The 17,357-nt window shown below is 39.8% G+C and overlaps 1 protein-coding gene across 1 annotated transcript in view; it reads right to left on the minus strand.

Annotated features, from left to right (window-relative positions):
- The window catches only part of TNS3 (tensin 3), a 136,019-nt gene that overhangs the window by 12,232 nt on the left and 106,430 nt on the right, over positions 1-17,357 (minus strand). Inside the window, exons 16-20 of the mRNA XM_009895046.1 lie at positions 8,074-8,245; positions 5,339-5,739; positions 5,101-5,307; positions 4,372-4,458; positions 1,639-1,770 (exon numbers count right to left, since the gene is read on the minus strand). Of these exons, the coding sequence (XP_009893348.1) occupies positions 1,639-1,770; positions 4,372-4,458; positions 5,101-5,307; positions 5,339-5,739; positions 8,074-8,245 (999 nt within the window). The remainder of the gene's footprint in view (positions 1-1,638; positions 1,771-4,371; positions 4,459-5,100; positions 5,308-5,338; positions 5,740-8,073; positions 8,246-17,357) is intronic.

Consider the following 17,357-nt stretch of genomic DNA (forward strand, 5'->3'; position numbering starts at 1 on the left):
TATGCATACATATAGTTAAAACAACTTAATTTCTTGAAAGACTGGTTCACAGTATTTCACATCGGACTACAAACTGAATCTCTCTCCAAGTAATTAGAGGGTTATTTCATAGCAATGGGACAAACCTACCCAACCATTCAAACCCTAACAAAAGAGGCACAAACACAAATGCTCCCTTTGACTCTGATCTATCAGCCACAGTCCAGGAAACACATGACATCAAGGGCTGACTTTCAGGCTAATGCAGATGAACACATTAATCTGGACAGCAAAAACTTCTATACAAGCAAATACAGCAAAGATCACCTTTTCAAACAGCTTACTGTTTGCCGTTGTGCTCTCAAAATATTAAAAATAAATGACTACAAGGGTACATGGGAAGGGGAAGCCTGGAACAAGAAACCCCACAGGAGATTGAACAAATTTGTACCTTCTGGGACGGAAGAGTGGGAACCAAAAAAGCCAAATATCACAAAGCGAGAAGTGGAAGAATGCCACAGTATCCACTAAATTTTCTCTTACTACCACTTGCCTGTGGTACAACTAAAATAAACTGACTCTTAAAAGCTAGTAGTGTTTGAACTTTCATGTCTTCTTAGTCTTCACTGGTCTGATGATAAAAAAAATGCCTACAGCCACTCCCCATTTGCCTTCTTGCTGTTGCTATCACCACACCAGTGCACCCCTGTTTTCTTCACTAAATAAGACATTGTGGTGGTTCTGCTGATGTTGCTTGGCAATAAAAAGAAGGATTACATGGCAAATTTTTATTAGAAACTGGCTCAAGATTAAGCATACAGAATTTGGAAGTGTTATTGTAATAGAGGTGGACTGCTAACCTTACCCCGGAATAAGCATGAAATCTTAAAAAAAAAACAAAAAACCAACAGTCACCAACCAACGAAAACCAGACAAAACCACACTTCCATAAACACGACAGTAAGAATCACTGCTTTCCTGTGATCTCAGTTGCTTACCTCACCAGGCAGCATGTACTAATGAAACATAATAAGCTTCGTAAAAGGAAAACAGCAGCAATGAAAACTACTCCACTACCCTTGTTCTTGAGCCAAAGACACTACAGATACTGGCTGCTGAGTTTCCATACATTGAATAATGCTTTCTATATGTTCTTCTCATTTTACCCTTCCTAACCATCAGACACAAGTTATACATGGAGGCACTGGAGCTGGAAGCATAGGTATATTTCATCACTTCTTTTACACAACTATCATCTTTCCTTGAGGAACCTCCTCAGATTTTTATCTAAACTCAAGAACTGTCTCAAAACAAAAATATTCAACCTTCCAGCCAAGCAAAAGCTTTATGTGGTGGTATGTGGATCAAATGCTTCTGATTGCTAGGGAGGACCCATTACTGAGATGACACTGGTTTTCTGTTAGGTTGATAAGGTATGCATCAAAAACATGCACAGCCACTATGAACATACATTTACAAGCCATGACTGTAAAGTACAACAGACATCTTATCCAGTCTCATTTAACAATGTACCAAATGGAGCCTGTAATTCAAGCTGCACTTCCCAGATGAGAGGAGATTCCTCCAGATTATTGCCCAGTAATAAGGACTCCCTACTGTGTATGGCTTGTTAAATAATAGACAGAGGGCATACAGTACCTTTCTTGTTCAACTGCAGCACAGAAGGAGGTGGTGTAGCAACCTTCATTGCTAGCCCATAGGCTCCCCGGAAAGAATGACTGTCTCGAACAATGAATGACCCAGGCTCCTTGTCCTTGAGAACAGCAATGGCTACAAGGGATTCCAGAAAAGAGAGAGAAAAATAGTTCCAGAAAAATGCACACACCCAAAAAGCACATAAATGCAAATCTATAATAGGAGACTAAAGGAAATAAGATCCTTTTCTCTGTCTCCATTGCTGTAGAACAGAATACAATAAAGCATATTTGGGGGATCTAAGTGGAAATATCTTGTGCAAATCTCACAGACACTTATTTGAAGAGAAGGCTGAAGTACAGATACCTACTGATTTTTAAACTAAGAAGGACACACAGGTTTTACCAGGATTCCTACAAGCAATGCAAGAGAAAGTTGATTCCTGCTTACGTTTCATCAACTTGTTAGAAGCATGACAGAGAGCACAGCCTGTAATTCCCAGGCTGACTACACAGCACTGATTTTCTTTTCCTATGCAGCTTCAACAGGCAGAGCAGATATGTTTTCATTCACAACCACGTTTCTGTCCCTGCAAAGCAGTCTCAATCCCTTACTACCTTTAAAGCAAGGGAAGGGATGCAAGTGAGTATTTGTTCTTTGACTGTCCAAGCATTGAAATATTTTACGTATATACTCTGTGATCTCTGCTGGAAGTGTGATATGAAGTCCTCCCCACATGGAACCATTTGCAGGGAAACTGTTCTTGCTTTGCATGAGTCTGCTGCAGACTTTGAAATCTAGTAGCCCAAAATATTAAACTTTATTTGAAAAAAGACAAAAGGCTCATCTAACGATTGAACTTTATTTGATCTTAATAAAACCTTAGTACTTTGCTTTATTTTTTTCCTTAAACGTTATGGAAATACTTGTGTTTGTTTCCAGAATGTCTAATGATCAGCAAGCCTTCAAAGAAACCCTGGAAAAAGCCCAAATTTGACCCCAGACTCCTTAACTGTTTGTATACACAGAACATGGAAATTATGCATATGGGGCATGAAGCCACATTTTGCAAGGCCTGAGGATAATTACATCATAAACACACACACACACATATTTTTTTTCCATGAAAAAAACAGTAAGAGAGAACTGGGAAAATACAGCTATAATTATCTCTCTTGTTTAAGTGAGTAAAGCAAATGAGTATATATTTTTCTCTACTCATCTGTCAGATGGTGAAGAATACAATTATTTTCACAATAACCTGCCATGTGTTGAGAGGAGGAGGACAAATATATAAAACCCTGCAATTCAGCAGTACTTGTGTAACACTTCTAAATCCGCAGGGGCACAGCAATAATTTGTCCCAGAATCAGTCCATTAAGCACATGAAAAAAGAACAAGTGCTCCCCATGTCAGCAACAGTATCTTAAAATGCTTTTTAAAAGGAATTTTACTTGGTAGGGTGAAAAGAGACATACTAAAAGGTTGGGAAGATTTCATTTTCATTTGTTACAGCAGCTCCGTTTAAACTTCCTTTATGATCTACTCCCTCCTCTGGACTCACATCAAGTCGGAAATTTTTTTTTGCATGTCTAAAGACTCAGTTCTCATTATGGGTTGGGAGCTGACAAGGGAAAGCGGACTGGAGTGAAAGGACCAGTAAAACTTCATCCAAAGATGAATTAATAATCCGTTTTCTGTGATCCTTTTTCTTCTAGGCTCATATTTACCACTACACTACAAGAGGCATCCTCATCGTTTGAGAAACTATGAACTAGACAGACATAGCAATTCATCATTTGCCAATAGCTGAAGGCTATTTTGGTTTAGTGTGAAATTCCTTCCTAATGCAGAACTAATTTGTAATTCTTCTTTTTTGACAACCACATTTTAAGAATCCCAGTTTAAAATCCTGTCATAACTCATTAAATACAATTCAGTATAGCTGAATATTACAATATGGACACAAGGACTGTCAGCCCAATTGCATTTGCAAAGCACTCAATGTGCTTTACTTATGCATTGTTGCAGGGACAAGGTAGAAGTTTGTATGTATACATTTTCACATACATAATAAAAGCTTTCCTCATCTTATTCAATAATATATCTACATATAGATGTACTATAGCTGTATTGTACATCATAAAGATGCTGTTCCATGGGAGTGTTATTTCATAACCTTTAAGAAATAATCTATGTCACTTGCAGCTGACAATGAAATTCAGGCTACAGAATGACTGGTAGATAACAATGCTTTTATGATGACTTTTAGCTAATGAATTATTCTCTGATACTTAGCACCTCTCAACCTATTACCTGTGCAGGGAAAAACACATGGCTGAGATCATGCCAGAGCAGCACGCTTCTACTCAAAAGGTTTCTGAAAGCAGACAGTTGTTTGCTATTGCATCACATATATCTGCCATTCCAAAACCTGGAGCTTTTCAGTAAAGCACATTTGCAGCAGCTACCACAGGCAGATTTAAATTACTTTGTAGTTAGTTCAGTTAGGCTAATAATTTGTCTGATTAACTGAATATTTTTTACTGCCCTCCACTCCCAAATTCAGCCTTTGGACAAAAGAAATTAAGTGAGGTTGTCTGTGGCCTTTCTAGGTTTTATATTTCTTCTTGTATTTCTTTTAGACATCAGGTATGCAACAAAAAAAATTAAGGAGAATTCACCAACTAGCCTTTTTGTGAATGGGTATGTCAGAATACATATCAGGTGATATACCTTGTTCTCTTGAAATATCTGGCTTATACCAGAACTTGGATGTGTCCTGGACAAATTTCACAGTCACGTGTTTATCAGTTGTGTTTTCTGTGAAATAAAAGGAAAAAAAAATCAAGAATTTTTTAAAATACAAAAGTATTTTTTACTTTTCTTTCCAACTTCCAATCACCTTAATTAATTCAAAAAGCCCATGATTAGAAGGACAATTTAGGAGAAACTCTGAACTGTTTTAGAACCAGCAAATACTGTAAACTAATATTCTGAAAGCATTCTTGAAGTTTCATTTTGAAAAACCCATAACATATGAAAAACTCTTACATTTATAAAGCTGTATTAAATACAAAGCTTCTCACTGGGGTCCAGTGACTATACATCTACATTTTTAACTATTCTTGACACAAGTCTAGAAAGGTACAGAGAGAAGTCAGCCCTTATGAAAAGAAGTTGGACTCCAAACCACTCGCTTGTGGTTTGGCAATTCAAAAGGCAGGCTGCCCTTGGCCAACAGAAGCAGAAAAGCAGCACAGAAAGAATTCTGAAGCCTTGTTCTCTGTATAATACCAGTGCCAGTGAACTGGCACCCCTTATTGCAAATATTCAAGTTCTCTGTGCCATTTTCATTCCATTGCTTTTTTTTTTTTCCCTCCCCACTTTTAAAATCCCCTAAGTGCTTTTTATAAACTCATATAAAAGCTAATGTATTTTTCATTTCTCTGATGCAGAACCTACCTGGCACTGGGGAAGTGCTTAACATTTTTGAGAAATCTGGGAGGACATTTGGGAAAGGGATGCTGATTGTGCTTCCACTGTGGGGGCTAGAGAAGCCACTTGAAGAAGGTGACACGGAGGCAAATGAACGGTCGCCTTCAGAGGACCTCTTTTTCTCTGGAAGAGGCGGTTGAGCATGTAGGTTCTGAAAAAGTGATTGCAAAATATTTCTGAAAAAGTGATTGCAAAAAAAACTTTTGTCCTTTGGATGATGATAAGCTATTGTCCTCAGCATCTGCCACTGATGAGCTCATGGTTTTAGGAGAGATACTAGTATTGGCTATGAAAGTAGCTTGTGTCTCCTCTCGGGGGGAGCTACTGCCCCTGTTGCCCCCGCTGTAGCTTAGGTAGGCCCGGGCACTGCTACTGACAGCAGGTTCTTGCTGTGGCTCTGCTGGTGAGTTCTCCAGGCTGCTCAGGGTGACGACTTGCAGTCCTGGAGTTTGGAAATGAGACAAGACAGAGACATCTTGCATGGCGTTTGAAAATTCAGAGGGCACAAGGTAACCTCCCGGTGGCCTGCTGTTTCCCATTGTAAGCTGGAGCGATGGGGAAGCTTTAGGGCTGCTTTCAAGCCAAGGATGTTCTGTTGCAGAAGAGCTGTCAAAAAAAAAAAAAAGATTAAACACAAAAATAAAACAACAGCCAAATTATTCCCTTAAAATGTCACTGTACAACCCATACTGCAGCAATCATTGCAAGCAATGAATCACCTCACCCATGTCAATACCTGAGGGTGCTCTTTGACAACATGCTGGACCTGATGATGCAGCTGGATCAAGGGATTCCAGCCCCACCCTGATCACTCATTTCTTCAGTGTAGGTCATTACTTTCTGCCTCATCTCACCCTCCACCTAGTCAAGCTGACGGGACAGCTGCTGAGTTTGCACTGTAAACCAGGCCATCAAATTAATCAGTTAAAAATACTCCTCCTTCCCCCTGTTTGAGAGGGTTACTTTTATTATGAATAAATTCAGTGAAGCTGTTCACAGCATTGCTTCACATACAGTGGTCCTGGAGATCACTACATGGTGAGCTGAAGTGCTACCTGGAGAGGAGCAGTAGGAGGCAAGAATTTCTTAAGCCAAGGCTGGCATCAAATGTAGGCGTCTATAAAGGAAAACTGACACTGCCACAGCAGTTCTTACATGCAGAGCCTCTTATGCTCTTTTAAAAAAAAAAAAGAAAAAAAAAAAAGGGCTACAGAGGTAATTGTGCACCATCACACAATACATGAATAACTATGATAAGAACACAGTTCACAAGACCCAACTCTTAGACCAGGTCCCTTTTAATAGAATTTATATTAAAAAAGGAAAGGAGGCAGGTCCAGCGGTTAATTTATTTGATTATGGAATCATTTTGATTGATAGAATTAAATATTTCAACAGTAAACATTATACTTTTCTACTGGGTAGCAATTCTACCTGCTCAAGTGAAGAATAACAAATATCCTTCTAAACAAGACAAACTAAGCTTCTGATGAAACCATTTGATAAAAGTTTAAATTGTCTCTTTGCTTCTAAAAGCAAAATGGCTTTAGACTGCAGCTGGAAAACATTACCAGCAATATCAAATGTAGAGAGAACAAACTCATTGTGAGATGCAAAGGGAAAAGAGCTGACCTCAGGTACATAAAAAAAAGAAAGGATTTTTAATTAAAAGGGAACTGTGGAAATGCAGACCAGTAGACTTTAACAGCTCAAAGTAGAAGGGCCATAGAGAAATGTAAGGGAAGCAAATGGAAGAAGATATCATTGCAAGAAAAAAAACACCACAGCTCTAGCTATCTGCTAGATGAAATGAAAAGTGATGAGAAAAATATTTATAAAGAAGGGAACAAAAATTTCTAGATAGTCTGAAGTAGGAATGTAAACTTGATGACTACATTTCCTGATAAGCTTTTAATTCATATCCACTTATAATGAAATGTTACATTGCCTCCTCCTCAGAAAATACTAACATACTTTGTTCAGTCTTATGATTCAAATTCATAACCACAAAACATTCTTTCACAGTCCAAGTATCGACTGAAAATGAAATCAATTAGATGAGAAGATAAATAAAACATAAATAGATATCAACACACTTGAAGTCCTCACTGAGAGTCTGACACACCAACCAACAGCATTCCAAACACTCACTCCGAAAAAGGAGCCAATTACCCAAGAACAAGAATAGGATAATTAGCCACAAAGGAATGTTGTTGCAGAGCGATAGAGAAGGAAAGCTAATCAGCTGTAATTTAACACCTCATCTATTAAATAAATATAGGGCATAGCTAACAACATTCATTGTCACGGTCTTCTGAACCTTCTAACAGTAACCTGGGACTCCTTGTTTGTTTGCTATGTTTCCTGCTATTTCTCATCTTAGGCTGTAAGCTCCTTGGGACAAGGACTATTTTGTAAATTTATATAATTCAAACTCTGGTCCAGAGTCCTACATGTTTACCAAAATACAAATATGAAATAACAAAATGCTCAGCCTGCTGAGCAGTTGAAAGGGAGTCAGCTATTCGCTCCCAAAAATAAATCCTCTGACATTTAACCTACTAGAAAAGCACATACTGCAGTGAAAAGAGTGCTCCCTCTCTCTCATATACCATTATTCCAACATGAAATTTCATTAAATGCTTTTCAGTAAAGCATTACAGAAGCTGGTAAGGCACACAGGAAAATATGTATGAGTTTGTGCTAGCACACAATAAAGTAAATAAACTATAAATTCCTATTTATTTTTGTATTCCTATTTATCGTAAAAGCTAATTGTGTCCCTGACATATAAATAACATCTGTGTATGTGGTAAATTCCAGCTGCTGTACAACATCATCATTAAATGTCACAACCAAACCTGAAGTCCTTGCAACAAAGACGCAAGCATAACATCTCGGCTGGAAACTTAACAGTAAGGTAGGAGAATGTTTTCCTACCTTTCTCCTCCTGGGATAGGACTGTTAGTTGAAACAGTACATGAAGATGCAAAACAGCGCTGAAAGGAGGGATCCATCTGCATGTTGGCCCTTAGAAAAGCAGGGTTAGTGCCCACAGTGCTGTCAGACATCACCATAGAGTGGTTAATGGCTTCTGTGTAACTTCGAGATTCTGCAGCAAAGGAAAAAAAATAAAAGGCAAGTTAAAAAAACAACTCTCATTTTTATGGACCTTGTACTGAAATAAGTATTTATGGAACAATCTGTTTTTCTCTTATTAGGACTATAAAAAAGAGCTTTTATTTGTTTGACCAGTAACATTTTATTTCACAACATCACATTGATTGCTAAAACCATCTAGCAGGACAAATGGCAGAGGGAATAAAGATCACAGAATTACAGCACTCAAATCAGTTCTCCAGGGTACATTCTCTAGCCCTAAAGATGAGAACAGACCCATTTGTTCCAAGTTGTTTTGCATTTCATGGTCCACAGTGTTAATCAGATATGTCTAGTCAAGTGTCCTATGTGACTATACGCACCATCAGTGTGCACTTAAACAGCGAAGTGATAGAAAACTGGACTACTAATTCAGCCTGCCCATTCAGTCCATTGCTGAATGGGGCAAGGGACCGGGTGGAAAATGACAAAGAAATCGCTGAGGTATTCAAAACTTTCTTCACCTCAGTCTTTACCAGTAAGACAGGACTTTGGGAATCTCAAGCTCCTGAGACCACAGGAACAATCTGGATTAAGGAAGACCTATCCTCAGTGGAGGAGGACCGAGCAAAGGAGCACTTAAACAAACTGGACATATGTAAGTCCATTGGGGCCTGACCGGTTGCACCCGCAAGAGCTGAGGAAGCTGGCTGATACCACTGCAAGGCCACTCTCAGTAATCTTTAAAAGGTTACAATGATTGGGAGAGAATCCTGAAGGCTGGAATGGAACAAGTGTCACTCCTTTCTTCAAGAAGGACATGAAGGATGATCCAAGGAACTGCAGGCTTGGCTAGCCTAACCTGAGTCTCTGGGAAAGTGATGCAGCAACTAACCCTGGAAACTATTTCCAAACACACCAGAAAAGAACATGATCAAGAGTTGTCAACACGGATTTATGAAGGGGAAATCATGCCTATCCACCCTGATAGCCTTTTTCAGTAAACTGAATAGCTTAGTGGCGAAGGGAAGAGCAGTGGATGTTGCTTATCTTGACTTTAATAAGACTTTTATCACAGTCTCCCATCACATCCTCATAAAGCTGACAAAGCATGGGTTAGATAAGTGGACAGTGAAGTGGATAGAAAACTGGCTGAATGGCTGAGCCCAGAAGCTTGTGATCAGCTGCACCAAGCCCACTAGGAGGCAAGTCACCACCATTACACCTCAGGGGTTGATACTGGGGCCAATACTGTTCAACACCTTCGTTAACAACCTGGATGATGGGATGAAGTTTCATCAGCAAGTTTGCAGACAATAAAAAACTGTGAGGAGTGGCTGATAAACCAGATGGTTGTGCTGCTGTTTAGAAGTGGAAGAAATGGGCCAAGAGGAATCTCAGAAGTTCAACAAGGGGAAATGCAAACTCCTGCACCTGGGAAGGAATAATCCCAGGCACCAGTACATGATGGGGGCCAACTGGCTGGAAGACAGCTCTGCAGAGAAGGACCTAGGGGTTCTGGTGGACAGCAGCTGACCATGAGCCAGCAATGCAACCTCATGGCAAAGGTGGTCAACAGCATCCTAGGCTGCATCAGAAAGAGTTGCCAGCAGGTCAAGGGAGGTGATCCCTCCGTGCTGCTTTGCACCAGTGAGGTCACATCTGGAGCTCTGTCCCCATTTCTGGGCTCCCCAGTACAAGAGAGACATGGACTTGCTTGAGCAAGTCCAGCACAAGGCCATAAAGATGCCTGGAGCATGACTGGGACTGGAGCGTCTTTCATAGGAGTAGGGGCTGAGAGAGCTGGTACCGTTCAGCCTGAAGAAGAGAAGGTTCAGGGGTATACTATCCCTGTGTATAAAAAACCTGAAGGGAAGGAATGAAGATGAGTGAGACAGTCTTCTCTCACTCTTCTGCTCACATGAGGAGAAAAGGACAGAACTGGGTTTGAAAGGCAGTTGAGCAGCACAGAGCAGCATGGGATTTAGTTACCAGTACAGCTACAGATTCCAGGTGTGACTTTGTTCATACCACTCAAGACAAAAAAGTAAAGCAACTGTAAACTCTTCTTTCCTAGCAGCTTGCAAATAGCATCGGAGTAATTAGTTTCTGATTCAAGTGTTCAACTATATTCAACTTAATTATATTGGACAAAAATACTATGGAATATAGCTAAAATGATGCATTTGGATGAGGGATAATGTGGATGCTATTACTGAAGAGCTTTATACAGAAACAGTTTAATCCCCTTCTTCACAGGTACATTTTAATAACCAGTCAAGCTCTAATGAGGATTACATTTAATTATTCTGGTATAATCTAAAGCAGTCCAACACCTATTCACATAAGCCCAGGTTCAAGGGCACTATTTTCTACCACAGAAAAGGCCATGCACTAAGATACCGCAAGTGCCTGCACATCTGAATAGCTTCATACACCTGAATAGTTCCATTGACCTCAAAACTTGCAGGACTGGAACCCAATAAATTCATCACAGACAAAACAATCTCTAATTACTCTCTCTTGAGCAAATAGACTTCAAAAGCTTAAGGGAGGAAAAAACACAAAAAAGTTACAGAACAAGTCCAGTCCTACAGAGTTAAGATCATGTTAATCCATCTTCTCCATAACAAAATCTTTCTAATGTGAAAAGGAGGAAGGTTCTCACTATTTCTGTGAGTGCCACTGAAACAAGCCTAACTAAATCTCCCTTCAACCCATGGCAGAGCCTGGCTCTGCTATTATTTGAATGAGGAGGGTGCAAGGTACTTAAAAGAAATGCCTGAGATAAGAAAATCTGCAAATCAATGCCCTGACTGAAAACCATTTGAATTCCTCACATAGTACACATACTGTACAGAGCAAACATTTAAGTACATGAGGGAAACATTAAAAAACTGCAACACTGTCTTTTAACTATACCCATTACTTTAACTATATCCATGCCAGCCATAAAAGTAAACTTTAAGGAAATACCGCAGAAATATGTGTGTTGTGGAAGAGCTAGAGAAATCTGAATCTGTATCTATCTAATAGATCAGATATATTACAGTCATTCTCATACTGGTCCAAACACAGAAAAAGCTGACTGCATAAACCCATGATTTAGGCCATATTCCTACTGAAATCAGTGGGGCTTGTTTACTCAAGTATTACAAAGACTGACTGTTTACCCAAGTATTATAAAGATTGATGTTAAGCCTTGAGCAATGATTTCAATATATAATAAAGTATATTACTTTGTCTTAACAATTATCCAAGAAAAAGGCTATTAGTTGAAGGTAGGTTGGTCAAATCAATGTTGTGCATCTGAAGACTACTACAGCCTTCCCAGAAACTCAACTTTCACTAGGATAAAAGCAGATAAATCTCCCGAAAGCAGCATCTGTAAGACAAAATATCTAAGTGCAACAGTCATCTCGTCTCTGCATGTGAACCTGCAGATGCTTCCCAATTATACTGCAGGTTGAGATGACTCTGCTACTGCATGGGAGAGGTTGATGCCATCCCTGTAGGCATGGGAATTATGGTCACAAGTTTAACTCCATATGCTTCCTTCTTTTCGTGCCTCTATGTCTGTTCCTCTGATAGCAGACTATATAGGGGAGTCACTGGACTCCAGTTACCAAGATCTTGGGGGCAGGAAGGGGAGTGGCACTCTTTCTGAAATAGCCTAAAATCTTCTCCCACTCTAATGCAATCTCAGCTATGTGCAAAGAGTTAATCTAAAGCATTTACACAGCAAAGTCCTCTCCTTTTCCCACGAATAACAGCAGTTGCTTGAAGAAATGGACAAAGACTTGATTTTTCCCTGTTTCAGGCCTTGGACTGTTGCTATTACCTTTAGAGCACTGAACACTGGGTGAGGAAAGGACTGCCGTCCCGTTTGCAGATGCAGCATTTCTTTACATACCCAATTTTCATAGGTGTAAATTACTAAACTAAGAGTCAAAAGCCATTGGCAGCAGATGTGATCTGCAGAAAGAACACAAACTGTACAACTCTTCCCAGGCTAGAAACAAGTGTATCTGAAAGGGACTTCCCATGAAAGCAGCTTTGTTTATATTTCAATTAAAAACAAGCTTGCTGAGTATTTCAGCTATGTCCTCTCTATCGTCTGATGCAGAGTCCACACTCAACAGTCAGCTGTTAACCTTATATCTCACGGAATCATTAACACAAGGCAACCTCATAGCTTCTACATCATTTCTGTATGCATGGTATGAACTCCCCTGGCATGTTTGCTGCAAAGCATCAGCGCTTCTTGCTGCAGACCCCTACTAAATCTGTTTGTGAGAACACTGACAACATAAAAGTTCAGCTTCCTACTTTAAAAAGTGACATGACAAAACCAGGATTATTCATGTTCATGTCTCTTCATGCACCCAGGTCAGACCTGCATATCTACACTTACTACCACTGATCATCAACTTTAGAGGCAGAAAGTAAGAGAGGAACTGGACTCTTTCCATCATACACTACTGAAAAGTGACATTGAGGACGATAACGGATACTAGCATGCCCATATGCAAGGCAGAAAAATATCCAGCTCACTCTTTTACTGTCCTACTTGGCAGCAAATGGCAAATACTTGCAAAAGTTGCAAGCTTCTTTCACTTACAAGCAGAAACTCCTGGATGTACCTAGGACACAGCTATATAAAGCAAGATGTTATAAATTAACTTGTATTTTAATCCACTAAATCCATTAACACAAAGAAGAACCCTGAAAAAAATCCATAAAAAATGCCAGTGACTTAACACATGCAATGGTCCAGATAAAAGATGCATAAAAATGTTCTTTTTCCTCTTTCTTGTAGCAGCTGAAGGGCAAAATCACCTCACAGCTTTGGAGACAATGGTCCAACAAAGGTAGGGAAGTGAAAGGAGCAGTCATTCCACTATCATACCTTGTATTTTAGCAGCTTCTCATACATTCCCATCTTTGTAGTCCTTTTTGTGAGACGGTGACAGCCAACCTGCAATGCATGTACTTGAAAACTCCAGTCAAGATCCTCAGTTACATCTTCTGGGGAAAGGGAGCTCTAAGTCACTGTTCTGCTCCCAAAACCCTGAGCTGACCACCCCCAAGCTATCTCAGGCCAGCCTAAAAGCTGAATGGACACAGAAAAGCATACTGCTCTAAAGTAAGCCAAAGTAACCAAGCCACTGCTAGCCCTGAAGAGCAGCAGAAGGATACGAAGTTTTGTGCAATACTTTTAAATTTCACAGTTTATTTCTTGATCCATGTTTTGATGGCTTCAGCAATGATGAAAAAATCCAGCCTAACAAAGACTTGCAAGAAGCCACATCAAGTGTGGCTGTGACACATTCCTAGTATCAACACTCCCATTCAGAAGTTCCTCTGCTTCCACCTCTCACAGTTCACACGAACAGCTGATGAGCCCATTCCTTTAGACAGATTTTCTGACAAACTCATCTACAAAGACAGAACTGAAGGCATCTAGGAATGTAACGGAAAAGCATTCAGTATCTCCTCTACACAGCAGAAGTATTTTGTGGGGTTTGGATGGTTGCGTTCCACTATGGACTTGACATTTCTCATTCTCCCAGGACTCACCTTGGAGTGGAAGGAAGGTACTGATGTGCAATGTCCAGTGACAGCTAACTGGACTGGATAAAGTGAAAAGGAACACAAAATTGTAACTGCACAGTGCAAGTATGGAGTAGCAGAGGCTTATGCTGCTATGTAAAGCCAGAAACCCTGAAAATTGTGAATTCATGACAAAAGGATTTGGCTCCCTGGAAAAAGAGTCCCGCCAGCAGCTGACAGAGTGCTAACAACAGAATTGGCACAGTGAAGCTAAGGAGTTCCTTAGCAACCTCGACAGAGCTCACAGGGAAGCCCAAAATTAAAATCCCTACATATAGAGAAAGGAGAGCAAGATGGCCCACTTGAGCCAGTTTACAAACTAATGCCTTTCCAGGTCCATTAACATTGTAAGATTCTTACGGGGAGCCATCTTCCCTTTCACTCTCTCTCCTGCTTTTCCAAATGCTAAGGTGCCAAAATTGGTAAGAGAGACTGCTGAAACTCTCTCTTGCTTTCACTCAGTCTGCAAACTGTTGACTTTACTGAAACTTTGACCTTTTATACTTGCTATATTCTGCTTCCAATTTCACAAAAAATACAGTGAATCAAATTATCCCCTTCCATGAAACCCATCAACTTTGGTTCCACCTTTCCTTCCTTTCCATAGAACATGTGGAAATCAATGAAAGATACTTAAGATCTTGTTCTTTGAAACTTCAGCTGCCAGGGAAGGGAATAACTTTATCACCTCTTTTGCACAGTATGTGCTATACTTCCCAACACAAGTTGTTCCACCTCTCACTCAGGGCTAAATTTCCCCGAGCTGTAGCTGCTAGTGAGCTTCCGCCGTTATTTCTTAAGTGCTTCAAACAAAGAGCTCTGAGAACAACAGCTAATTTACTGTATTACTGTTTCTTTTGGTTGTGAAGAGTTAAAACATAATTAAGCCAACCTAAGCCATATACACTGAAAGCAAAATCCCTAACAAGCCCAGGCAGCAACAAAACACCTTCTTGTTTATTGTCCTCAAAAAATAAGTGAATTGCTTTATGCTCTTCACGTTTCTGATAGGACAGATTTGGAAGGTTTCTATTTCAGAAAACAGGTATCTGCTAAGAAACTTGCCAAATAACAATTTGTAGACTAAGATAATAATTGTCATAGTTAGCTTGCTTTTCCTTCAACCAATCTCCCCCCAGAACCTGCAGCAACCAAACACTGAGCCAGCACTTTGTCATTTGGCCTACCATAGTCACCAAGCTATATAAAAGTCTCCACTGCCATGGAGTTCTGAGGGAGCAGGAAAATCTGCAACATTTTCTACCAGTATATTTTGTAAATAAACTGGATTTTATACTATAAGATTAGTCAGCTATTTTACTGACTTTGACTATAGCAACAGAACCCCTGCTTTTCCCGGTATTTTTTCAAAACTCTAATTTATTTAGAAAAAAAAAATAATCCTAGAATACTAACAATTACTACCTTCTTTTCATGTTTTTTTCCTTTTTATTTCACCTTAGACAGAAAACCAAAGACATACCAACTAAGAGTACAAAGACCCTGTTTTGCTCAGGTTAAGTCCCCCTCCCACAATTGAATATTATCAAATTCACAAGAAATTTGGAAATCCACTTCTTTAATTTCATTAAGAAAATCTGAGAACTTAAAATAAGGGTCAATATCCATACCAGTGATTCCGCTTCACTGAACCACACTGATAACTAGAAAAGGGATAATATTAAGCCCATCTTCAAGAATGGCAGTAATGAGACCTTGGTGAACTCCAGGACTGGACCAACAGAAATATTATTTAAGAGCAACACGAAATAAAATAATGATGAGAAGCTAGAAGGGATCCAGTGGAAGGCTATGAAGATGAGCAGGGGCCTTTCTCACACAACCCATGATGACAGGATGATGGAGCTGGGATTGTTTAGTCTGGAGAAGAAAAGCAACTAAGTGGGGAATCTAAAAGCAGCCTAAAACTACTGGAAGAGTGCATCTTCTCTACCAGAAGAGACAACAGAGCCAAATTCTTCTCAGTAGTGACAGACAAAAAGGTCTTGGGAAATTCTTACTAGAAATCAAAAAAAGCTTTGTCACGACGGGCAGCGCAACACTGGAAGAGGTTAGCCAGGGTTTTGGTAGAACCTCCATCAGGAGGGGTTATCCTGACTCAGACAAAGCAGGATCCTCTACTTGCGACGGTCCCGTTCTGAGTCACAGGTTGGACTATACGCTCCTAGAGGTGCTTCCTAAACATCATTTCTATCCTTCTATGGTAACATTAGACTCTTCTGCATGAGGAAATTAACACAGTCATTTCCAAATTTTTTTATTTCCATACCCCATCAAGAAGAAAATTTTGAACACTCACCCCAATACACAAATTTAATATTTAATATTAATAAATACCTGCATTTATAAATATTAAGTATATTTTTATATATATTATATATTAAATAGATATATTTAATTATGAACTGTATACATGTACTACTGAAGTTGTAATATTTTCTTCCCACACCCCAATAGATCATCCTATTCATCACCTGGGGTGCACACACCCCACTTTGGAGACTACTGGTCTAACACAGTGACAGAAAAAAAGAGCATGCAATTAAGGGATAAAAAGAGGGGGGGTTAGTTTGGGGGTTTTTTTGTGGTGTTTTGCTATAGTGTTTTTTTTAAATGGATGGAAAGGGGCAGTTTCTCTGTTGGCCTGGAATCTGCTGCGTTTTATGCACATCCATAAACTCTCTTCACAATTGTGTACTGTCTCTCAGAAGGAGAATGTGTCATGAGCCAAAACCATACACCATCATGGAGGCACCTGCAGTTCCCCCGCTTTTCAAAACCCCCTAATAGCAAACAGATAAAACATAACAGGTGTTTTTTTTCATGCTTGTGAAGGAAAAGACAAAGTTACTATGCTTGGAGATTCTGCTGATGCCTGTTTGAGTGGATGAACTCTCTTTGCAAGTAACTCAATCAGTTGGGCTGAACTGGAGAAGCTATGAAGATGGTGGCTCTAGCATCCACATACTAACCTCTCTGCACTAGAAATGTCAGCTTCAGTTGCTTCATTACACAGTACTAAGAAAGATCTCAGTGGAATGCATATTATGTGCTTGGTTCTTACAGGAAACACAACAATGTGGTGGGTATCAACCTGGGAAATAAAACAGCATACCTGGAGAGGAAGTAAAGACCAACTCAGATGTCTGAGATTTATTTGGTGGATGAAATAACACATTCAACACTTAGAACCCAAACTGCTAGTAATTAAAGCTAAGCTACGCTGCAGTACTGAAGGCTTCTAACTTCACGCGGTTATCTACTATGTGCATTTAGAAAGTGTTCGCTGTGTTTTGGAAACATTTCAAATGCGTTTAGAATAAAAAAATCATCCATGTTGCCCCTTGAGGGGCCATGTTGCTCCCTCCTTGGCACAGCAGCTCTCCCCAGCAAGCACTGGGTGAGCAAGGCTGGCGCTTCGCCACCTCCATGGGAGATTCTGGCCTGCTGGCAAGATGCAAGAGAAGAATGGGTGCACACTGGGGCATTCC

This window comes from Charadrius vociferus, unplaced genomic scaffold, assembly GCF_000708025.1.
Source record: "Charadrius vociferus isolate BGI_N301 unplaced genomic scaffold, ASM70802v2 scaffold101, whole genome shotgun sequence".
Classification (NCBI taxonomy): Eukaryota; Metazoa; Chordata; class Aves; order Charadriiformes; family Charadriidae; genus Charadrius; species Charadrius vociferus.